General features: G+C 42.6%; 1 protein-coding gene across 3 annotated transcripts in view; it reads left to right on the forward strand.

Moving 5' to 3' along the window:
* The first annotated feature begins 1,348 nt into the window (after positions 1 to 1,348).
* The window catches only part of CCDC150 (coiled-coil domain containing 150), an 83,304-nt gene continuing 59,853 nt past the window's right edge, over positions 1,349 to 24,799 (forward strand). The window contains exons 1-7 of one of the 3 annotated variants that reach the window (XM_073626578.1): positions 1,349 to 1,535; positions 5,718 to 5,866; positions 12,895 to 13,115; positions 18,836 to 19,014; positions 20,754 to 20,822; positions 22,329 to 22,445; positions 22,526 to 22,655. In XM_073626578.1, coding sequence (XP_073482679.1) covers positions 1,497 to 1,535; positions 5,718 to 5,866; positions 12,895 to 13,115; positions 18,836 to 19,014; positions 20,754 to 20,822; positions 22,329 to 22,445; positions 22,526 to 22,655 — 904 coding nt within the window. In that variant the 5' untranslated portion in view covers positions 1,349 to 1,496. Of the gene's footprint in view, positions 1,536 to 5,717; positions 5,867 to 12,894; positions 13,116 to 13,827; positions 13,912 to 18,835; positions 19,015 to 20,753; positions 20,823 to 22,328; positions 22,446 to 22,525; positions 22,656 to 24,799 lie in introns of those variants that run through there. The other 2 variants (XM_073626579.1, XM_073626580.1) reach the window with 2 other exon arrangements.

The raw sequence follows: 24,799 nt of genomic DNA on the forward strand, positions 1-24,799 counted from the left end.
GAGTTCCCCATCAGGCTCCACCTACAAGGCAACTCACATTTAGGGCCGCTGTGCCTGTTGGGGTGGGAGAAGTTTGACAAGGAACTCTGATAATAGTTCCCCATCAGGTCTCTCTTGCCTAAGATTGGCAGTGCACAGGATTGGGCAGATTTGAATGTCTATTGGACTAAACAGTGGCTATAGAACCACCCACTGTCGTTTGCTGTCAATCAGAAGTAGGGTGGACCTGGTGGGGTACCAGTCTCTCAGTTCCCCATCAGGCTCCGCTTATTCCTAGTACAAAAGTCCTCGGCGGGGTTGCCAACTGTAAATTCAAGAGTTTGTAAAATCCATATTTACATCTGTCCATGAATGTCTATCACATTATGTACTCTGCATATCCATAACTGACATTTACTAAGAACCCTTTCACACTGAGGCAGTTTTCAGGCGCAAGAAAAAGCACCTGAAAACCGCCTCCCGAATGTGAAGGCCTGAGTGCTTTCACACTGGGGCGGTGAGCTTTCGGGACGTTAGGAAAAGTCCTGCAAGGAGCATCTTTGGGGCGGTTTGAGAGTAGTGTATACAGCGCTCCCAAAATGCCCCTGCCCATTGGAATGAATGGGCAGCGCTTCCGAAGTGCCTGAAAAGCGATTCAGAAGCACCGCAACACGGGTGTATTTAACACCATCTTCGGCCGCTAGCGGGGGGGTTAAAAGCATCCCATTAGAGACCGAAAACTGCCGCTTAAACAATGCTAAAGCGCCACTAAAACGAGCAGCACTGTACTGCTAACGTATGGGCAGCCCAGTGTGAAAGGGCTCTAAGAGAAGTAACAATCACGGATTTTACAAACTGTCTCTGAATACACTGACAGTTGGCAACCCAGGTCCTTGGCCATGTGCCTGCCAGTGTGACGGACCCAGTGGCAGGTGGGAACTGAAGATTTTGTTTGATTTTAACATTTGATTTTGGAATGAATTGACTTTATCGAATGAAAATCACAGACTCACAATAAAAAACATTTTTTGCAATGGATAATGTCGAACTGAATTCTACTATAGCAGCTTGGAGTAAAGGTGTGTTTAGTATCACTCACAGCTTCACTGCCTGTCTCTGATTTGTACAAGCAACCCACTTTATCAAGGGATTCTATTGGATGTCTAGGTGCTCCTATATGTCTTCCCCAGACTGTGTGCTTTCTTGGATTGCCAGGCCCTCACCAGCCTCCTCTTGTCTCTGAAAGTCTCTTTACCCGAGCGCCCCCTGGTGGCCTCGCGTTTGCATTGCACCGTGTGTAGGTCCTATATGTCCGCTCAATCCACACATTCCATTTGTGAATGTGAAGACAGGCGGTGGCCGTTGTTCCGTCAGAGGGGAGGGAAGTACTTCCTCTCGACGTGCCTAGTGACGTGTTGGTTGGAGCATGCGGCGTAGAAAGAGTGAGCAGCGGGGAGTTTGAAGGGAGAAGCTGGAGCCCATCTCCATGGTAACGGCGTAGTGTGTGGTGAAGGAGCATGGTGGAAGGGAGCGGAGGTGACCGGCATGTGTGGAAGGTATGAGCCGTGCATGACAACATGGTTCCAGGTTGTACTTGGTATACATCCCAGGGTGCTGTTTATGTACATTCATTATATGGTGAGGAGAGCTCGCTTATTAGAGAGTAAAAAAGGAATTCTCTCATTTCTGAGGGCTTTTTAGAGGGTGTTTGGCAGGCGGTGAGGAGACAACCCCTGAAATTCAGGAGACTGGCGCAGACAGATTTCACAAAATGTCCTGCATGCTTTCTAAATGTCAAATTCATTGTCTACAACTTGTACTTGAATGTGGTGCATGCTGCCCTCTGACAACGCATGAGAGACTGTTTTACTACAATGCATGCTGCGCCACTTTTAGAACGCATCCTCCACCACTTTTAGAACACATGCTGCGCCACTTTTAGAACGCATTCTGCACAACTTTTGGAACGCATCCTCCACCACTTTTAGAACGCATGCTGCGCCGCTTTTAGAACGCATGCTGCGCCACTTTTAGAACGCATGCTGCATCACTTTTAGAACGCATCCTCCACCATTTTTAGAACACATGCTGCGCCACTTTTAGAACGCATGCTGCGCCACTTTTAGAACGCATGCTGCGCAACTTTTAGAACGCATTCTGCGCAACTTTTGGAACGCATCCTCCACCACTTTTAGAAGGCATGCTGTGCCATTTTTAGAATGCATGTTGCACCACTTATAGAATGCATGCTTCGCCACTTATACAACGCATGCTGCGCCACTTTTAGAACGCATACTGCACCACTTTTAAATGCATGCTGCATCACTTTTGTCCAATCCTGTCAGAACCAGAACGGTCGCAGATGTTGTTTGAATTAGGCACAGCACTTCACACTGATTCCTTTTTGCCACGTTTTCACCTTGCAAAAAAGTGCAAGAAAAATCATGTTTCCCTTTAAATCCTATGGGACTCTTCACACCACGGCGCCACAGGTGTGGTGCGTTTTAAAACAGTCCTGCTTGCAGCATCTTTTCAAAACCTTACGAAAAACCCAGCTCCCCATTGAAATGAATTTAAAGTGCATCAAAAATGCACCGCGGTTGCAATTTGGGTATGTTTTAGGAGTCATGCGTCCATGTTTCATAGGTGCATGCTGGGAGTCAAGCAACCAGTACACGGACTGGAAACGCATGGGCTTTTTTATGCATTTTTTTTTTCAATGGAGCAGCGTGAAACAAGCCTAACAAGAGCAATTGTGGCAAAAAATGGCACAGCAGCTTTATTGAATTCCCCCCAATACCATGCCTCCTCAGCACCTGTTTTACAGGGTTCGATCAAACAGCAACGGACAGCTGCCACACACTAAACTGCAACAGGTTGGTGTGCAGCAGCAGTCCATGCTGGCTGCAGTAAGCAAGCATTAGGGTTTTTTGTACCACCTTTTTAGAAGTGCACAAAATTGACACGTATATAGACATTATAAATTCTGTGTTTTCCTGTGGCTGGGGAACCACTTCTGTGTTAAGGGAAATAATGCCTTTAAGCCAGGGGTGGGCAGTTAATTTTCCCAAGGGGCCACATGAGAAACACATTTTTTTTGTGAAAAAATACACTTGAATGAAGTTTATAGCAAAAAAAAATAGCAGTGTTTACATTTGCCAGAGCACGGAAGTTACATCATGACGTCGCTTCCAGCCTCCCAGAATCATAGAGATGGCCCGGGACCAGCAGGTCCATGGCCAGCTCTGTGGTAACCCGGCACCGCTGCTGGATAGCATCCCGAGCTCTCCGAGCACACAGGAGAGCCCAGAGAGGTGCCGGTAGGTGGTGGAAGGATGGCGCTAGGATGACTTTTACATGGTAGGGAATCGCTGGCTGAAAAAGATATTTTGGATGATGCCTGTAGCTGCAGGCATCATCCAGATATCTCCACTTCAAGTCCAGGATGACATATGACGTCATACGGCAGGGAGGGGTTAATTTTGGACCTGGGAAGGTCCATAAGTACATAGGCATATAGAAAACAAACACCTGGTGCTAGGAATTACTGCTCATGAAATAGGTTTCTTCCAGATGGTCGGTCGAGACATAGTAAAAATGGGCGCATGGGCCAGACAGGGCTGTTCACACGCCATAGCATTTTTGACTTGGGCTACAGAATGTAACAAGTGGCACCATTTGCCAAATTCACCCATTGAGTGCAATCGGGCCACAGTTGCAATGCACTCAATTGCAGAGTGGTAGATCAGAGTTATAGGGGTTAGTTCAGGGAGTGAGGTGGAGATATAACACTGTGACTGAAAGGAGAGAGCCTGAGATCGGTACCATGGGGAATTCTGCAGATCCTGATCAGGAGTGAAGAAGAGGTGCACGGCTCCTGGGGTTTGCAGCATGAAGGTGATGACATCAGAAGAACTTGGCCAGGTAGCAGGGTGGGGGGAGATTGTTGGGAGATCTCCTAGGCAATGATCTCCTGAAAGAACGTACCTCCCAGCTGTACCGATCATCTCCTCAGGCTCTCTCCTTCCAGTTCATGCAGCTCTCCACATGGACATCTGTCAGTGTGCCTCTCTTAACCTCAGTGAGGAAGCTGACAGGCTCAGAGAGGCATGCTAATAGACCATCACTGCTATCAGTGGGAGGAATTGTGTCTTTTTGTTGGTGTCAGCACAGCGGCAGGAAAAATGCCCCTTCGTTGGTCTCAGTGGGAGAAATAGTGCCCTATAGTTGGTGTCAATGGAAGGAATCGTGCCCCATTCTTGGTGTCAATTGAAGAAACTGCCCCATAGCTGGTATCAGTGGGAGAAATTGCGCCCTTTTGTTGGTGTCCGTGGGAGGAATGGTGCCCCTTCATTGGTGTCGGGAGGAATAGTGCCCCTTCATTGGTGTCAGTGGGAGGAATAGTGCCCCTTCATTGGTGTGTGTGGGAGGAATAGTGCCCCTTCATTGGTGTCAGTGGGAGGAATGGTGCCCCCTTATTTGGTGTCAGTGGGAAGAATAGTGCCCCATCATTGGTGTTAATGGAAGAAATCGTGTCCTTTTGATGGTGTCAGTGGGAGGAATTATGCCCCAATGTTGGTGTCAGTGGTTAGAACAGTACTCCAAGGGCCGGATAAAGGCAAGCAAAGGGCAACAGTTTGGAGATCACTGTCTTAATGCATAGAATGCATTAAAGGGTTTGTTAACCCATCTATACAATTCTATGCCAGCCCCTCTATTAGAGGCTGGCATAGCACACGGTGTCATTCGTTTTAAAAACGAGCGCTGTAAATACCTAATGTCAGCTGTCTTCAGGCCGGTCACATCACTTGTGACCGCTTTCCAGTTCCGAAACATTGCTTCTGAGAGAGGGGCCCTGATCTCCTTCTGATATCAGCCGGGGAGATCACGTGGCCGCTCGTCTCCTTCGCAGAAGCAATGTGTCATAGCTATAAAGTGGCCAGCAAGTCACATGACCGGCCTGAAGACAGCTGAAATTAGGTATTTACAGCGCTCGTTTTTTAAAACAAATGATATAGTGTGCTATGCCAGCCTCTAATAGAGAGGCTGGCAGTGGCAATTTTGCTAATTTGTTTTACAGGAATAGCAGCCGGGCTGGGCTTGGGACAGACCCAGAGGGGAATGACAGGCACGGAGGAGGGGGGACAGAGGAGAGGAGAGCAGAGCAGCCTAACACAAAAAGAGGCACTTTGACCACGGTGATCATGGCGGAGCAGCCCTGGTTATCGTGGTCTGTTTAGAGAGGGCATACAGGAAGTGGTAGGTTTAGGGTTTTTTTTTTTTTTTTACGGTTTAGAGGGGGGGCAGATTACATAGCACAAGCGCTGTGCTGTGTAATCTGCTTTAAGGGACCAGAATCAACATTTTTTTGGGGGGGGGGTTAACAAACGCTTTAAGATAAAAAAACCTTCTGACTTTACAACCACTTTAATGACAGGGGAATAAAGCCAGCAACTTCAGTGGGAAGATCTGCTTTCTGAAAAATCCAAATGATCTAAGAAGCCATTGGTAGGTTCAGCCTGCTATATTTCATCCAGTCCACCTTTATTAAGCACCAAAGCATGCCAGTGCCAGTGTATATGATCTCTTTTTTTTTTATTAGTATTTAAATTTTTTTTTATTGTAACTACTATAAATATAAGGAATATTATACAAATTAAACAAACGTGACAACCTGAAAAAGAACTACTGTAATTTTAGAATAATTGTATAATTTACCTATTTTCTGTTTTTGGCAGGAGATGGCACGTCCAGTTATTGCCCCTTTTAGTATTCGTCCTACAGCTCCTGAGACCTTCTCTGTTCTTGAGCAGCGGATGCGTATGGCCGAAGAACAAACAGAGTCTTTGATCTCTGATTTGCGAGCACTTGGTGTAAACAGCCAGAAGTAAGAGCAGTAATTTCTTAGAAAAATGATATCATGGTTAAAAACACAATTTGTTATTTAATATCTAGAACCAAATGGTGCCACACTCCTCTTTATAGCAATAGAACCAATGTGACTGTCTCTTTAAAGTGGATGTAAACCTGATTCATGAAATTTGACCTAAGCACATATATCTGTAGTGTTTTCTTATCTCTTTCCAAAGCTCTGAGTTCTGTGTCTTTCTGCTGCTCCGTCCTTCTGTTATCAGCATAATAGCTTCTGACAAGTTCTCCGACAACCGAGATAATACCAGACTGAAATTTGTGTCGCGTGGGTGCTTTAAATAGATTAGCAGAGAGCTTGTCTATTCACAGCACAGCTCTGCACATTTCTTCCTTCCTTCGTCTATGTGGAGTGGGGGTGTGTGCCTTTCCTCCAATCGACTGTCACACAGTGTATGCCAATAATCCACACCCAGTGCTGAACAGAAAGAAAAAAATCTCTAACACGATGTGCACTTTCTAAAGAATATAGCAAGCTGAAGACAACAGATATACATGTAACTACGTGTGGGGAGGGGGTGTGTGCCTTTCCTCAAATCAGCTGTCTCACAGTCTCTCACAGTGTATAGCAAGTATCCACACCTACAGGGGAACCAGGAAGAGAAAATTCTAACGGGACGTGCACATTCTAAACAGTATATAAAGCTGAAGACAGCAGGTATACATGTAAAACTTATGTAGGGAGATTTGTTTCATCTCTGTGTATCATCTGAGGCTATTCACTTCACTGGGTATATGTGAAGGTTTACATCCACTTTAAGCCATTAATACCATCCAGATATCAAAAACAAAATTATAACCACAAAATTACAAAACAAGAAAATCTGTGAAATACAGTATTAGGCCCCTTTCATACGGGGTTTACGATCAGGTCTGCCTGTCAGTTTTTCAGGAGGACCTGATTGGACCCTTCATTCAGCCCTATGGAGTGGCGGATGTAAGCGGTGACATGTCTGCTGACACCCGCTGCTATCTGAACCTCTCTGCCAAATCCAGATGGATGGAGGTCCTATTTTCCATCCGTCTGGCGGATCGGATGAAAACGGACAGGCGTTCCGTTTTTATCCAATCTCCACATAGAGAAGAGCTGGACTCTGACCGTTCCATCTCAGCACAGTGAGTGGAGACGGACCTTTTCATCTGCCTGCTCAGCAGGGATCAGCGGGTCGATCTCCCGCTGAGCAAATGGAGTTCGTCCAACAGTCAAGCCCTTGTGAAAGGAGTCCCACAGTGAGAAAACCGTTCATCCAAGTCCTTTGTTGTACTGTGAAAAACACCAACTCCATCAAAAATGTGAGTCTGCTTAGAAGTTTCCTCTGTTCCATTGAGCAAGAAAACTTTTTCACAAGTGTTCCCCGCTCTGTGCAATAAATAACTTCATGCAATGGTGACTGTTCTTCACCAGATGTGCCCTCACCTGAGCAGATGGTCAGTATGCACCCTTTTCCCACCACTGGGGATCCTTAATAGCATTCCAATGGTATTGACACATCTGGGCTCTTTTCGCCACTCCTTAGTTTCACTTCCTCTCAGTCAAGCCACCACAAATGAAAACTGTACATGTTGCTTAAAGCGGAGTTCCACCCAAAAATGGAACTTTCGCTTTAAGTGATGATGACCCCCTGACATGCCACATTTGGTATGTCATTTTTTTTGGGGGGGGAGCGGGTACCCAGTTTTTAAGGGCACCGAGCTCCCACTTCCTTCTCTGGCTCCGCGGGGCCAGAAGGAAGATCACCTTTCCCCTCCTTTTCCCCTCCGTCATAGGTCCCAGAAGATTGCCTGGCCATTCACAGCACGCAGCGCAGCTCGCGCATGCGCAGTGCGCGCCTGCTGTGAAGCCACAGTTATAATGCCGGCGCCGTGGAGAGGAGGGGGAGAGGAGCGAGGCTTTGTGTGCCTGCATCGCTGGACCGTGGGACAGGTAAGTGTCTGATTATTAAAAGTCAGCAGCTACACTTTTTGTAGCTGCTGACTTTTAAATGGGTGGAACTCCACTTTAATCCTTTTTTCTGAAGATGTTCCTGCTTGTTTTAACATTTCTTTTCTCAAACTGATCAGTTTACTTGGCAGATAGCTTTGATTAGTGGATAACCAGAACTATGCACCTAAAATGTGACCCCCCCCCCTGCCCGCCAATGCCACTGATTCCATGTGTCTCCAGCCTCTAACCCCCGTCACTGTTGTCCTCTAGGCCCCCCCGCACCAGTCGGACCACAACCTAGATCCCCTGTGGCTACCCTGCAGCCGCCAGCTTCCCTCCTCTTCCACCAGCTTAAGGGGCTGCAGGGCAACCACAGGGGCTTTAAAAATCTTTGCATATCCCCCTCCCTGTCAGTCTGACCCATGCAATGCCTCCCCCTCCCCCACCAATCCCCAGTGATGTCAAGAAGCATAAAAACTCACTGAAATGCGCATGAAAACTGATGTGAAACTTATGTAAACTTATGTGAAACTGATGTAAACTCATCAGTATAAATATAATACAAATCCTCCTGTGGAAATGGAAAACACTCTTCTTAGTGCCCTCTCTAAGTTCCCCTTGTGCTCCTGGTAATGCTTTCTTCAGCTAAAATGGACCTCTATGTACCTCTCAATTAAGCATAAACAGCCAATGAGCGAATAAAAATAAACCCAGTAGAGAGATTCAAGATAGGATCAAGAATTTATGTGATTCAAAAGAAGGAGCCATACATTCAGCTGATAAGAAGAGTGGGGGAATAATGTTGCATTCTCATTCAAAGAGAAATCCCACAGGAATGGATAACAGCATTTCAGATAGATAGTTGGAATTATTTATAGCAGCGCAGAGATTCATGTAGCTGTTTTAGACATGGCAGACATTCACACAGAAATACTCAGACATGCCAACATACCCTAGCCTGCCATTTTTGAGGAGAATTTCCACGCAAAATGTAAATTTTCCTTGTTAATTACACTCAACATTGGAGGGGACTGCACAGTGGCTAAAGCCAAGTATACACAATCAGAAAATGAGGCAAAAAATACCGCCTTTGAAGAGATCTACGATAATCTGATCTGTAGTACACAGCTTTCGTTGGCCGATCACGACCGTTTTTCCAAAATTATCCGAAGGGACAAACATGGAAATTTTTTCGTACCATACCAGATCATACGATTTTTGTTTAATCAGTACAGTTTTCGGCCCAAAAAAAAAAAATCAGAAGAACAAGACTACACATGATCGGAAACTAATACATTACTATACAATATAACTCATTACATCAGTTCCGAAGTTGTATTCTGTCGTACGAGAATTTTCGCAAGTTGAATATTTTTCATTTTCGATATGAGAGTAGCATGCAAAAAAATAACCGGACGATTATTTGTCTCATTGTGATTGTGTGTACAGGCCTTAAGTGGTTAGCACCTCCACCTAGCAGCACTAGAGTCCTTGATAAAAAACCCAACCATGACGCTGCCTGCCTGGTGGGTTACCTCTGGGTACTCTGGTTTCCTCCCGCACTCCAAAGACATGCTGGTAGGTTTATTGGCTCCTGTCTAAATTAGCCCAAGTATGTATGAGTGTGAGTTAGGGACCTTAGATTGTAAGCTCCTTGAGGGCAGGGACTGATGTGAATGTACAATGTAGATGTAGAGCACTGTGTAAACTGACAGTGCTACATTGGGGGGAAATAATTATTTGATCCCCTGAAGATTTTGTGAGTTTGCCCACACGAAAGGAAGGGTCTATAATTTTTGTCATAGATGTAGTTTAAATGACAGAGACAGAATATCAACCAAAAATCCAAAAAAAAAAAAAAAAAAAAAACATGATACAAATGTTATAAATGGAGGTTCAGTTCAGTGAGTAAAATAAGTATTTGATCCCCATACCAACCAACAATAATGCTGGCTCCCACAGACTGGCTACAGTATGTGCTCATGTGGTACACAGATTAGTCCTGTCAATTTAAGAAGGTGCTCCTAACGACAACTCGTCATGTGTATAAAAGACACCAGTCCACAGAATCTCTTTCTTCCATTCAAACCCACCCTCATGGGCAAGCCAAAGAGCTGTCAAAGGACATCTGGGACAAGATTGCAGACCTGCACAAGGCTGTAATGGGCTACAAGACCATCAGTAAAAGCTTGGCGAGAAGGAGAAAACTATTGGAGCGATTATTCGCAAATGGAAGAAATATAAAATTACCATCAATCACTCTCGGTCTGGAGCTCCATGCAAGATTTTGCCTCATGGGGTAAGGATGGTCATGAGAAAAGTGAGGGATCAGCCCAGAACTACACAGGAGGAGCTTGTGAATAATCTCAAGGCAGTTGGGACCACAGTCACCAAACAAACCATTGGTAACACAATACGCCGCCATATGTTTCTATGATTCAGTGAAGGACTAGGAGAAAGTGCTGTGATTAGATGAGACCAAAATTGAGCTTTTTGGCATTAACTCGACTCGCCGTGTTTGGAGGAAGAAAAATGCTGACTATGACCCTAAGAACACCATCCCTACAGCCAACCACAGAGGTGGAAACATTATGCTTTGGGACTGTTTCTCTGCTAAAGATACATGCCGACTTTGCTGCATTGAGCGGCCAATGGATGGGACCATGTATTGTAAAATCTTGGATGAGAACCTTCTTTCCTCAGCCAGAACACTGAAGATGGGTCATGGATGGGTCTTCCAGCATGCCAATGACCCAAAACATACCGCCAAGGCAACAAAGGAGTGGCTCAAGAAGAAGCACATTAAGATGGATGTAAACCCTCACATATACCCAGTGAAGTGAACAGCCTCAGATGATACACAGAAATTAAAAAAAATCTCCCTACATAAGTTTTACATGTATACCTGCTGTCTTCAGCTTTTATATAGTGTTCAGAAAGTGCACGTCCTGTTAGCATTTTCTCTTCCTGGTTCTCCTGTAGGTGTGGATACTTGCTATACACTGTGAGAGACTGTGAGACAGCTGATTTGAGGAAAGACACACACACACACGTGCAGAGCGTGCCTGTGACTAGCTTAAGCTTTGTGCTAATGTATTTATAGCAACCTCCCCCGACACACACTTTTATCTCCCGTCTCAGAGAGCTTGTCAAAGTTATCAGGCTGATAACAGAAGAACAGAGCAGGACAAAGCTACAGGACATGGTGCTTTGAAGAGAGATAACAAAACACTGCAGATATATGTGCCAAGCTCAAATTTAATGAAATGGGTTTACATCCACTTTAAGGTCATAGAGTGGTCTAGCCAGTCTCCAGACCTTAATCCTATAGACAATTTATAGAGGGAGCTGAAACTTCAAGTTGCCAAGTAACAGTCAAGAAACCTAGAAGTTGATGTAAACCCTCACATATACCCAGTGAAGTGAATAGCCTCAGATGATACACAGGGATGAAACAAATCTCTCTACATAAGTTTTACATGTATATCTGCTGTCTTCAACTTGCTATATTCTTTGGAAAGTGCACATGGTGTTATAGATTTTCTCTGGCTGTTCAGCACTGGGAGTGGCTTCTTGGCATACAGAAAAGACAGCTGATTGGAGGAAAGGCACCCCCCCTCCACATAGGCAAAGGAAGGAAGCAATGTGCAGAGCTGTGCTGTGACAAGACAAGCTCACTGCTAATCTATTTATAGCAACCTCCCTCAACACAATTTTCAGGCTGGTTTTATCTTTGGTTGACAGAGAAATTGCCAGAAGTTATCATGCTGATAGAAGAACGAAGCAGCAGAAACACACAGGACTTAGTGGTTTATAGAGAGATAAGAAAACACTAGAGATATATGTGCCCAGGTCAAATTTCATGAATCAGGTTTACATCCACTGGATTTAGAGAAGATCTGTAAAGAAGAGTGGACTAAAATCCCTCCTGAGATGTGTGCAAACCTGATCACTAACTACAAAAAACGTCTTACCTCTGTGCTTGCCAACAATGGTTTCTCCACAAAGTACTAAGTCATGTTTTGCTTGGGGATCAAATACTTATTTTACTCACTGAACTGCAACTCAATTTATAACATTTGTATCATGTGTTTTTTCTATCATTTAAAATACACCTATGATAAAAATTATACACCATTAGTTTCTTTGTAAGTGGGAAAACTTACGAAATCTGCAGGGGATCAAATAATTATTTTTCCCACTGTATATCAGTACCTTTAATAAATGAAAAAATAAATACATGAACATTTCAATGTTTTCCTTATTACAGGGGGTCCCCTACTTACAAACATCCGACTTACAAATGACTCCTACTTACAAACGGAGGGAGACAACAGGAAGTGAGAGGAAATCTACCCCTAGGAAGGGAAATTCACTCCTGTAAGAGTTAATATGGGAAAAAGGTGTCTCCACTGATGCTTTATCACCTATCCTTATTTCCCTAATAACCCCAAATTTTCAAAATCCAATTGTCATTGGGACAGAAAGTGAGGTGAAATCTTCTGAACAGGGGCACAGACAGCAAAACAAATGTTACAGGGGTGATAACCCTTCCCTATGCTATCTACAAAACTTAAAAATAGATTTTTTGGCTGGAGCTACACTTAAAAAATGTACCTGTTCTGACTTACAAACAGATTCAACTTAAGAACAAACCTAAAGTCCCTATCTTGTTTGTAACCCGGAACCCCCTGTACATAGCAATTAGTTCAGATCAATTGTATAAATTTTTATCATTCACACAGAAAATGCTTTCTTTTTTATGGGTTGACATATCTTTGTGGGTGAGAATCGGGTTTTTCTTAAGGATAGACTGTGGCTTTTAAGAGGTATAGTGATTCTGTAATGGCATGCAGATGGGAGTTCCATGTAAGGTAGGTAGGTCCTTGAAAGAAATCTTAGTGGATCTACTGAAAAATGGTGACACGGAAGAAAGTTTATGAGCAGAAGGGAAGATTCCTTATCTGTATACATACAGTATCTGAAGAGCAAAAGCAAGAATTTTGTCCTCTAATGCCATTTTCTCACACTTTTTTTTTTTTTTTTTTTTTTTTTTTTTTTAGGATTGTCAGCAAGGAATTTGAGTATGAAAGGAGTTCTGAGTTTCTTCGCCCAATCAGCCCTGTAAGAGCCAGACAGGCATTTACTGGAGATGGTGATACACTATGGAGAAATTGTGAGAATCTTGTCAACCGTATGTGTCACATGGAAAGCATGTTGCAGACACTCAGACTTAATTTATTCCGACTACACACAGATCGGGAGTTGCATACAAAACACACTGGTAAGAAACAAAAACATACTTAAAGATTATCTAAGAAAGCAATTTAGATTGTAAAAAGTGAAGAAGGCGCTGTAGAATAATAAGTGATAGCTTAAACCAAATACAGTTGGCATAAATTAATAAACTAGAAAAGCAATTACTAAATATAATTAGAATACATTCATGTGGTAAAAACATGTGCTCATAACAATATAGTGACCATTAAGGTCAAAGAAATCTCTTTTAAATAGATAGTCCCAAACAAAGTTAATTTAGTGATCCAAAGAAAAACTTCTGTGCAGAAAGTCTTCCAGAGAAATAGTGAATATTCCTTCACCACACACTGTAGAAAACACCCCACGTGCTCTGAATAAATTTGCTGCTTACCAGAGGGATATGACTCCTTTAATTAAAAAGTGAGTCAAAAAAGCTTTGGCAGGATAATGCCTGCTACATTGATGTAACCTGGAGATGTATAGAAGTCTTCCTCTGCAGAGATTTAGACATGGGATATGTAAGAAAAATAATGGAAACCCATAGCGTAATCCCATTTATTAAAATAATGATATAAAATACAAGAGTCGAGTGGCCGCTTACATGTGTAAGTGCCTTAACCCGGAACTGGGGCTGCTGGCTTGTCTGTGCCGGATGGTGCCTTTGAGGCGGTACTTGGTCACGCTATTCTACACATTTCTGGTCCCTCTGGTTGTTCCGGTCAGGTTGGTGGAACGCACGCCAGCCAAGGAAGTTGGACGTGAGCCACCATCCAGCACAGACAAGCCAGCAGCCCCAGTGCCCGGTTAAGGCACTTATACATGTAAGCGGCCACTCGACTCTTGTATTTTATATCATTATTTTAATAAATAGGATTACGCTATGGGTTTCAATTATTTTTCTTGTTATTTTTCTTTTCACTAAGATGCACGTCCAAGAGTCTTTTAAAAATATCAATACTCCCCGCTGACGCCACAAATTGTGGAAGAGAGTTCCACATACTTATCGCCCTGACTGAAAAACCCCCTGTGCAGCTTTAGGTTAAACCGCTTCTCCTCCAATCTCATTGTGTGGCCCCGTGTCCTCTAACACTCCCTGAGACCGAATAGCTTTTTTACTATGCTGGGATCACCATTAAGGTATTTGTAAATTGCTATCATATCCCCTCTTAAGTGTCTCTTCTCCAGCGAGAATAAATGTAGTGCTTGTAGTTGCTCCTCATAATTGAGGTCCTCCAATCCCCATATGCCGTTGCCCTTCTCTTTACTCTCTCCTCCAGCACATTCTTTCTGAGGACTGGTGACCAAACCTGGATGGAATACTTCAGATGTGTCCTTACCAGAGTTTTCTAAAGTGGCAGGATTATAGTTCTAGCTCTGGAGTATATCACCTTTTTTTTAAGCATGCTAATATTCTGCTGGCTTTGGTGGCTGCAGCTTCACATTGCATACTATTGCTCAATCTGTCTTCTACTAGGACCCTCAGACCCCCTGTAACCAGTTTTCTGTCCAAGAACAAACCTTATGATCCATGCCAACAGACCTCAGCTTGTAGATTAAGCATTTATGGGGAACTGTATCGAATGCTTTTGCAAAATCCAGATACACCACATCAACAGGCCTCCCCCTATCTAGATGGCAGCTCACTTCCTGGTAAGTTAACCGCTTCAACCCTGGACGATTTTACCCCCTTCCTGACCAGAGCACTTTTTGCGATTCGGCACTGCGTTGCTTTAACTGACAATTGCGCGGTCGTGCGACGTTGTACCCAAACGAAATTGACGTCCTTTTTTTCCCACAAATAGAGCTTTCTTTTGGTGGTATTTGATCATCTCTCCGGTTTTTATTTTTTGCACTATAAACAAAAAAAAGTGACAATTTAAAAAAAAAAAAAAAACATTTTGTACTTTTTGCCATAATAAATATCCCCATTTTTTTTTTTTTTTTTTTTTTTTTTTTTTTAAAAAAGCAAATTTTTTCTTAGTTAGGCCGATATGTATTCTTCTACATATTTTTGGTAAAAAAAATCATATAAGCGTATATTGATTGGTTTGCGCAAAAGTTATAGCGTCTATAAAATAGGGGATAGATTTATAGCATTTTTGTTATTATTTTTTTTCTAGTAATGGCAGCGATCTACGATTTTTATTGTGATTGCAACATTATGGCGGACACATTGGACAATTTTGACACATTTTTGGGACCATTGGCATTAATACAGCGATCAGTGCTATAAAAATGCATTGATTACTGTAAAAATGTCACTGGCAGGGAAGGGGTTAAAACTAGGGGGTGATCAAGGGGTTAATTGTATTCCCTAGTGTGTGTTCTAACTGAAGGGGGGGAAGGGACTGATTAGGGGAGATGACAGATCGCTGTTCATACTTTGTATGAACAGACGATCTGTCACTTCTCCCCTCAGAGAACCGGGATCTCTATGTTTACGCACAGAGATCCCGGTTCTCGCCGTTTTACGAGCGATTGCGGGAGCCCGGTGGTCTCGTGCGCGCGCCCCTAGTGGCCACCAGAGGGAGCGACGTAACGGCGATTCACCTGGCCATGCCATTCTGCCACAGTACAACTGCGGTGGCTGGTCGGCAAGTGGTTAACAGATTGGTCTGGCAAGAATGACCCTTCGTAAACCCATGCTGATTACTACTAATAATACTGTTATTTTCAGCAAGTTCTTGGATATAGTCCCTTATCATACCCTCCAATAATTTGCCTAATATTGATATTAGGCTGACTGGCCTGTAGTTTACAGCAATATGTCTATGCCCTTTTTTGAATATTGGTACCACATTGGCTTTTCTCCAATCAGCTGGTACCAATCCTGTCAGTATGCTGTCCACAAAGATTAGGAAGGAATCTCTCTAAGGAAACTCTCTAAGAGCAACACACAGAAATAAAATATTTTTAAGTTAAGTAGGGGAGTGCTAAAACCCCTGTGAGCATTTTTTTGTGTTTGTTTCCCTTTTGCAGATTTTGCTTAACTTCCTGTCTGGTAAAATAATTTTCCCAGTACAAAAAGTAAGGGTAACTCTCTATAACAGCAATGGGATAGCAAAAAACAAATGGGGTTCTAATCCTTCCCCACTCTACAACTAGAAATGTTTTGGCTATAATTACACTTTAATAAAGATAATGAAGTAAACGCTGAACAAAGAATTAGTGTCTGCCATAGGGAGGATTTACAAAGCCTAATTTCATGCCAACTTCAGAATTGTTTTTTGTCTGTTGGCCTTGTAGAGATTAAGAAATAACTAGCTCTGCAAACTGTTTGAAATACTCAATATTTCACATAGACATTACCTGTCTTGTTGGAAAAAAATCTGTGCAAGGGGCACTGATTTATTCTTTTTTTGGGTAGAGAAGTTAAAGTGTACCTAAACTTAAGAGCAGAAATGTGATGTATTGCAGCTTATTGCATACTCAGATGTGGTGACTGCATTAGTTTACAATTTTCAGGCTTGTTTTAATTTATTTTCTCCCGGTGATCCCACCAGTAACACGCTTCCTGTTCTAGGGTGACAACACTCACCATGCTGTATTTATGAAGTTGTCACCTTGGAATGCTCTCTTGATTTGGGTAACTGAACACCTCCTCACCTTCTCTCTATTATATGGGAAGGGGAGTTGTGTATTTCACGCAAGATAGCTGGGAAAGCTGAAAACATTCTTTGATATTTCTGTTCAGTGCACAAGAAGTAGCAAGGACACAAGATTTCCCTCGGGATCAACAAATATGTTTTTCTGTACTTGCATAAAATATACTTAGCCTGAAAAAAGTGCAGCCCCCACATCTAAGGACTGGGAAGTTGCATTATATTAAATTTTTTTTGTACTTGGGTTTAGATCTACAGGTGAATTGTTGGGGCAATGACTGGTGTTAGCAATTCAATCATCACCACACCATGGTTGATATGGTGTCAGGATGATTGAAGCGCATTATTTCTGTTATTACATTGTAATATAAAATGAAATAGTTTAACTCACCATAATGCAGAATCAGTGGGTGTGTCACTTGCCACTGTCGCCTGCCACCAGATGCAGCTTGTCACTTGCCACTGTCGCCTGCCACCAGATGCAGCTTGTCACTTGCCACTGTCGCCTGCCACCAGATGCAGCTTGTCACTTGCCACTGTCGCCTGCCACCAGATGCAGCTTGTCACTTGCCACTGTCGCCTGCCACCAGATGCAGCTTGTCACTTGCCACTGTCGCCTGCCACCAGATGCAGCTTGTCACTTGCCACCGTCGCCTGCCACCAGATGCAGCTTGTCACTTGCCACCGTCGCCTGCCACCAGATGCAGCTTGTCACTTGCCACCGTCGCCTGCCACCAGATGCAGCTTGTCACTTGCCACCGTCGCCTGCCACCAGATGCAGCTTGTCACTTGCCACCGTCGCCTGCCACCAGATGCAGCTTGTCACTTGCCACCGTCGCCTGCCACCAGATGCAGCTTGTCACTTGCCACCGTCGCCTGCCACCAGATGCAGCTTGTCACTTGCCACCGTCGCCTGCCACCAGATGCAGCTTGTCACTTGCCACCGTCGCCTGCCACCAGATGCAGCTTGTCACTTGCCACCGTCGCCTGCCACCAGATGCAGCTTGTCACTTGCCACCGTCGCCTGCCACCAGATGCAGCTTGTCACTTGCCACCGTCGCCTGCCACCAGATGCAGCTTGTCACTATCTTGTCACTGGATACAGCTTCCCACTGTAGCCTGCTAGCACAAACACCAGATACAGCTTGTCACTTTAAGAATTTTAAGGCCAACTTGTAAAGGTTTTCTGCTGTGAAAGAACACACTTGCATATATCACTCTACTTGCAGCCTTTCCCCAGCTGTACGGCATCTGGAGCATCCCACATTCAAGATCGGGGAACCCGGCACATGCGCAGTTGCTATACTGCATTCCATCCTATGACAGTGAGAAGGCAGAACAGTGGTAATGCGAAGTGGGCATGGAGAGATGATGATATCATCTCTCAACTCGCCCGCCGCACCTCTTTCAGTGCAGCCTTCATGGCCCGGCTGCAAACAGGGCACAGACCGGTACTGGTCGTGGGCCTGGGGATTGGGGACCCCTGCTTTAAAGTGATCTGTAAATCCTTTTTTTTTTTCCTGCACACTTGCAGATGCGCTCCTGAGCTGAGCTGTGTGCATCCATAGACGCACATCATGGCTTGGCCCTGCCCTGCCCGCCTCTCCCTATTTACATGATTTCACTGACAACAGCAGTAGCCAATGCCTCCCGCTGCTACCTGAGTCTGCTGTGAGATTAGGAGGAGGGGATAGGCGAATCAGCTGGGCATAGTGCTGGAGAGGGCTTAAGTAAGTATTTAGAGGGGCGGCGCAATGAGTGGTATGGTTTTTTTTTTTTACTGCAGGGAATGCATTACGGTAAAAAACAGTTTAACTTTAGAACCAATTATATTGTTCATGGTCTGCATTTGGGCGAGTTACAAATGAAACAGCAGCTGGCTCTGGTTCCACTTATCCCTCCATGGACTTCTGTTTATTTGGCACTTACTAAACACAATAGTGGAATGAGTTGGTACCAACAGCGGCATTCATACCGTTACTTGCTGATCCCATTGAACAAAAAGACTGAACTTGTTATAGCCTTTTAGATCTTCCTATTTTTAACTTCCCTTACTTTTTAATTCATAAAGTTTATCAATTGAAGGCTATACTGGTATCTTCTGCAATGACCTGTTTTGCTTGACTATTTTTTGTGTTTCTAGGAGAATTGGAACAGCGTCTGCGTGAAATGCAAGATGAACATGCTTCAGAAATGAAAGATGCTCAGCTAGAAATAATGAGACTGCGCCAAAGGTTGAATAGTGCAATTGAGAGCATGGAAAGAGAAGCTGAAGCTAAAGAGAGGTTAAGTGCTGCTTTAGAAATTGCAACAACCACAAAGGTGTATATTCTTTTCAATCATTTTGTAAGAATATTTTTAAAATATTCATAATATATGATATTTTACTAAAATCGGTTACATTGATTAACCACTTTATGGTAGCTTATTATATGACAACTTCTCCAAGAATCCTCCAGGATGGTTTTCTAGAGAGATGGCTCTTCTCATCTGCAGAAAACACGAGAGAGAGAGTTTAAAGGGCTCCCCTGAGTTAGACCCCTTTCACACTGGGGCGGTTTTCAGGATCTTTAGCGCTAGAAATAGCCTCTGCAAAGCACCTGAAAAACCACCTCCCATACATTGCAGTGTGTCTTTTCACACTAGGCTTGCGTGACGTTACAAAAAGTCCTGCAAGCAGCAGCTTTGGGGCGGGTTGGGAGTGCTGTATTTAGTGCTCCCAAAACTCCCTGCCCATTGCAATGAATGGGCAGTGCATTCAAAGGGCCTTAAAACGCTTTTGAAAGCCATAAAACAGGACTTGTTACCCTTTTATTTGGGTAAAGAGCGATCCGCTAGTGGCCAAAAAGCGCCACAAACGGCCAGCACTGCCAGTGTGAAAGTTGCCTTAATGATCTTGTTTATTAGATGGCTACCAAAACAAAGGGACCATAAAAAGCATAGAAGTGAAGTAAAGGAACTAGTGCACTACTTTGTGTTTGAAAACAAAAAGTAGGTAATTAAAATATTTCATACAGTGTTTCTAAACAGTGTCTAATGTTAAGAAGATAAAGCTGCCATTCCTTGTAGTGTCCACACGTACATGAAATATTGATGGACAAAATATGTGAAATGGCACTAAATCTGTTTCTAAATATAACTAAAAGGGAACTGCTTACGTATAAGAATTAAAGAAAAATATACATAAATATATCAATAATAAACAAAGTGAAAAGTGTCACTTACAGGTGACCATATGCAGTAAAAACCAAAATCCAGTAAAAAACCAAGTGCAACACACAGTAAGTGCCAAAAATTATTCAAAAATACCCCCAGTATGTAGTAGAACGATAGTTTTGCATAAATAAATAAAAGCAGATCATTGTATGCACTCCAGTCAGTGGTGAATGGTGTGCCTCATCCCTGAAACTGCTACATTTGTGAGAGAGCTTTTTCTTTTGAAAAACAACTGACTTATGCCACGTACACATGATCAGAAATTGGGCCAGCAAAAGACCGATGAGAGCTTTTGGTCAGAAAATGTGACCGTGTGTATGCTACATCAGACTGTTGCTGGCCGAATTTCAGCCAGCAAAAGAGTGAGAGCATGTTCTCAATTTTTCGGTCGGAAAAAGCTCCTATCCGAAAATGTAATCGTCTGTAGCAATTCCGACGCGCAAAATTCCTATGCATGGTCAGAAACAATTGACGCATGCTCGGAAGCATTGAACTTCATTTTCTCGGCTCGTCGTAGTGTTGTGCTTCACTGCGTTCTTGACGGTTTGAAAGTTCAGTGTGTATGCAAGCCAAGTTTGAGCAGAATTCCGTCGGAAAAACCATCCAAGATTTTTCTGACGGAAAATCCGCTCGTGTGTACGCAGCATTAGGCCCGTTTCACATGGGTGTTTTACTGTCGGGCAACAGGGATGAGTCGTTGTTTGGTAAAGAGATGGCAAGCTGTCAGCATTGTATAATGTCTATTGTAAGTTCTCATAAACTAGTGATTTAAATTATGGGTTTGCTGGGAAAAAAAGCATTTTTAAAATCTACAAAATAGTTTCACAGCATCCTTTACTTTTTAGAAAGATGTGGCAATGGCAGCTGAGGAGATGAAAGCTACAAAAGTCCGAATGAGCCAGAGACTGTCTGAGGTATGGGTTGTTAACTTTTTAATATTTCATTTTTTTAACTATTTTATTAAAGGGACAGAACACATTTCATTGCATTTACGGCATCATACTTGCAGGGATACCAGAGATCATATATAAAATATCAGAGATATCCACTATATTAGAGTTAATAGGCGGCCACATGTATTAAAGTGATAATGCATATTACATGCTACAATAGGGGATGCTGGTGCTTAAATTTATTACAGGTGGCTGAGCCAAATCAAAAATCAGTCACTGAGCCGTCCAACAGTGCAATGTAATCACAAAGCAACAGACAGCAAAGTCTATGTGCGCTTTAAAATGGTGAGCAACCCATAGTTTATTCAGCAATTTCAAAGCACAAAGAATGTAGCATATGATTTTGTACATTATTCATTCTTTATTAGATGCTTATGTGCAGTAGCACCCTGGAAACAATATACTACATTCTTTAGGCTTCTGAATTAATGAATAAACCTATGTACAGTTCACTCTATTAAAATGCAAGTAGGCCTTGTTGTCTTTTTTGTGATAATACCACTTGATTCAGGTTTTTTGGGGCATTATTACAACCTGAAATTTGGGGACACAGCGGATTTCTAAGGTATCAGCCTTGCACCCAGGGTTATTCCCAGGAATGCGGATTGGCACCCCTATGGCCTAAGGGCAACAACCGGCCCACATGCATGTACTTTGGAAAGACATAATCTCAAAGAAGCATCAGGACCCAGAGCTGAAGGACACTGAGCTTTTTCCCCTTTAGCTCCTGGGCAAAAATGTGGGTTTTTGGTGAGGATTTGGATTGTGTGTGGGTGAAAATATTTAAATGCTTATTATTCATCTAGTAATTTCTAGTCTATGAAAATGTAAACTTTTGTTTAGTTACTTTGTTATTTTACCTTATGACACTTTAAAGTGTTGTAAATATGGACAAAAGCTCACCTTTTAGGTCTCTTTCACACTGCCACAACTTGAAAGTCGTACAATTTTGCGGCCGCAATTTTGACACGATTTCAGGGAATGCATGTGTAAATTTGAGGTCTATGGACCTCAACTCGCATCAAAGTCGGACCAAAGTAGTACGGGGACTACTTTGAAATCAGTGCGACTTGAAGTCGCACAGATATGAATGGTTATCATTGGGAATCATGGGGCACGACTTGTCATGCGACTTTGATGTCCAAAGTTGCAGGAAAAGTTGTACAAGTGTGAAAGGGGCCTTATTCTTCTCAGTTCTTGTGTGTTGTTACTAGCATTAGTTACAGGATAATGAGGTCATGTATTCATTAACCATACAGAAAGCTTTCTATGTTTCATTTTACTTTTGTGTGTATATACTTTATCGATTAAAATTGATCAACAATGCTATGAATTACATTTGTGGTGTAATCAGGAGTTTGTTAGTGCATTTTGTTAGCACTAACAAAATTTGCTAACAATTTTGTTAGCAAATAAGTGTAACTTTCATGCATTCTTACTGAGATATAGATTATTCATTACCTTTAGCTGCAAGAAAAACTGTCAGAAGAGGCTGCTCTACGAGCATTGCTTGAAGAGGAACAGGCAGACCTACTTCTTACAGTGGAAGGATTAAAAAACATTGTTGAAGAGGAGCAAGCACAGGTGGGTAGTTTATTTTTGGTGTAGCTTTATAAAGCTATCACTTATATTTGCTAACCTGCATACTGATCTATGAAATGTAGGTTCAAAAGCTACAGAAATACTGCAACACTGTAGAGAGAGAAGGACAGGAAAGGAAGAACAAATTAACACAAGAAAAGTCAAGATGTGAAAATCTGGAAAAAGAGAACAAGCAGTTTCAAACTGAACTGGGTATGAGACTGTGATTAAAAAAAAACAAAACACTAATGTTTAACCCCTTCATGAAGGAGAATAAAACAAATCTTAAGGATCGAACCCAGCTTTCAAACTTTGGCATGTGTTAGTAAACACTGCAGTTATCATTACAACTACTTAGTGTATCCAAGTGAGTTATAGCTCGATACAATTTGAGCTTTCATTTGGTGGTAAATGGTAATGGATAGCCCCCAAGTTTTTTATGTTATGAAAGCAAAACTGCCCCAAAATAGTAACAAAAATGTAGTTTCTTTAAATGTATCTGTGTATTTCTTGTCATTACCATGACCTACCACCAAAGACCAAGCCAAAATAAATGCTCCTTTTTTTTCTGACGATTGCAGAGTTACCACATATGTGTATATTTGTTATTTGTACCTGTAATAGAACCTAGAAACAATAGTTTGCTTTTTTTCACCTAAAACGCAGTGATACTACAGTAAGTTATAACCTTTTTTTATTGCTCCTACCTAAAACACACTAACCCTGACTTTTGGCCCCAACCTTTAATTCTGACCATGACCTTTTACCCCAACCCTGAAATTGACTAAGATCAAACCTTGATCTGGTTACTTTATTATTATTTAATTTATTTTACACACACTTTTTTTGGTTTACAGTCTTCTCTAGCAAGGAGAAAAAGACATGCTGTATGATTTTCTCCATTCAAGAGGAGAAACAACACAAGGGTGGGCTCTACAGTGACGGATCACTATGTTATAGCCAATTACAGGCTATCAAAATGATAAGGTGATCGGGAACAGGTCTTTTCAGTTCCCAGTCGTTAGTGTGAGAGATGGAGCTGTTGGCAACAGTTTCTGTGCTGGGAGTGAGCTGTGCAACGTGCAGTATCACTTATACGCGACCTTGCAGGCCATGAGACTGCATATATGCGTATGCTCAGTGGGAAGGTGTTAAGATACCAATACCTTGTTCTTATTGCCACTTCCCAGAATGCTGTTTAAAGGAAATCTATGGTCACAAAATACAGCTTCATTTTATAACATCACTATCGTAATAGCTATGCAAAACAATAGTTTATTTTTGACAAGCCAATATAAGCTTACTCAAAAAACTCCTTTTATGTTTTAAATGCTGCCTGTCTGCTGGTCATCTCTTTCCACAACTTTCTGGATTCCTTGCAGGCGTTGCGGCTTCTCCTTGGCTAATTACTTTCAGTTTCTAAGGATTACATTTTCCATTGTATCTTGCTGCCTGCAAGCAGTGATTCCTGTACTAACTCCGCATCCTAAAACTCGTCCTCTCAGCACCTCTTTAGTACAGAAGGCAGTACCTATCAACAGGGCTTAGTGAATATGTTTCACAGACTTCAAGAAAGTTCTGTAAATGTGTGGGGATCTCCACAAAGTAAATTTACAAACGTTTAGATTAATAGAAATAGGTTAGAAACAACAATTAAAATACAATGTAGAAATTAATATATACTTTTAAATTTTGAACATAGATACACCATAAAGAATACAAACAAAGATGGTCTTAACATTCAGCAAGGAAATAGAAAGCCCTATGACATGGCCACCTGATTTGCAGCTTTCACTGCAGTAGAAAAACTCTTGAAGGTTAGTAGAGCTTGTGGGGCTGCTTGGAGACCCATTCTCCCTATCTCGCGTATCTTGCTGACTAAAGAGAATAATTAAGCCGTGTAAAGCAAATGCAAAAGCAATCCTAACTGCTTGTAGATGCAAGAAGATGGTGAGATGTTGTTTTTTTTTTTTTCATCCATTGAGGGACACAGAGATTCTCCCATCTTCGGGTTATACTGCCACCTACAAGAGATTTGGACACTGGAAAACAAAAAAAACTGTAAGCCAGTCTCTACGATTGCTACTATCAGGCATGGCCTCTCATCGGTCTGGCTGTTGGACTGCCATGACTGGATCCCACTCGACTGGACATTGCAGGACACTGTGTCTATGTAAGTTAGCCATGGAGTGCTTTTCAGGTCCAGAGTGAACTGGCCAATTGGGTTAAGAACCTTAAAAGGTGGTAATCCCAAGGAACTGAGCACTAAAGTCAACTGGGTGGAGTATTGCATATGTGTGCTCTCATACCTGCCATTCAACAGAAGGAAGCTTCTAGTTGCTGCTCCAGGATTACAT

This window comes from Aquarana catesbeiana, linkage group LG04, assembly GCF_042186555.1.
Source record: "Aquarana catesbeiana isolate 2022-GZ linkage group LG04, ASM4218655v1, whole genome shotgun sequence".
Taxonomy (NCBI): Eukaryota; Metazoa; Chordata; class Amphibia; order Anura; family Ranidae; genus Aquarana; species Aquarana catesbeiana.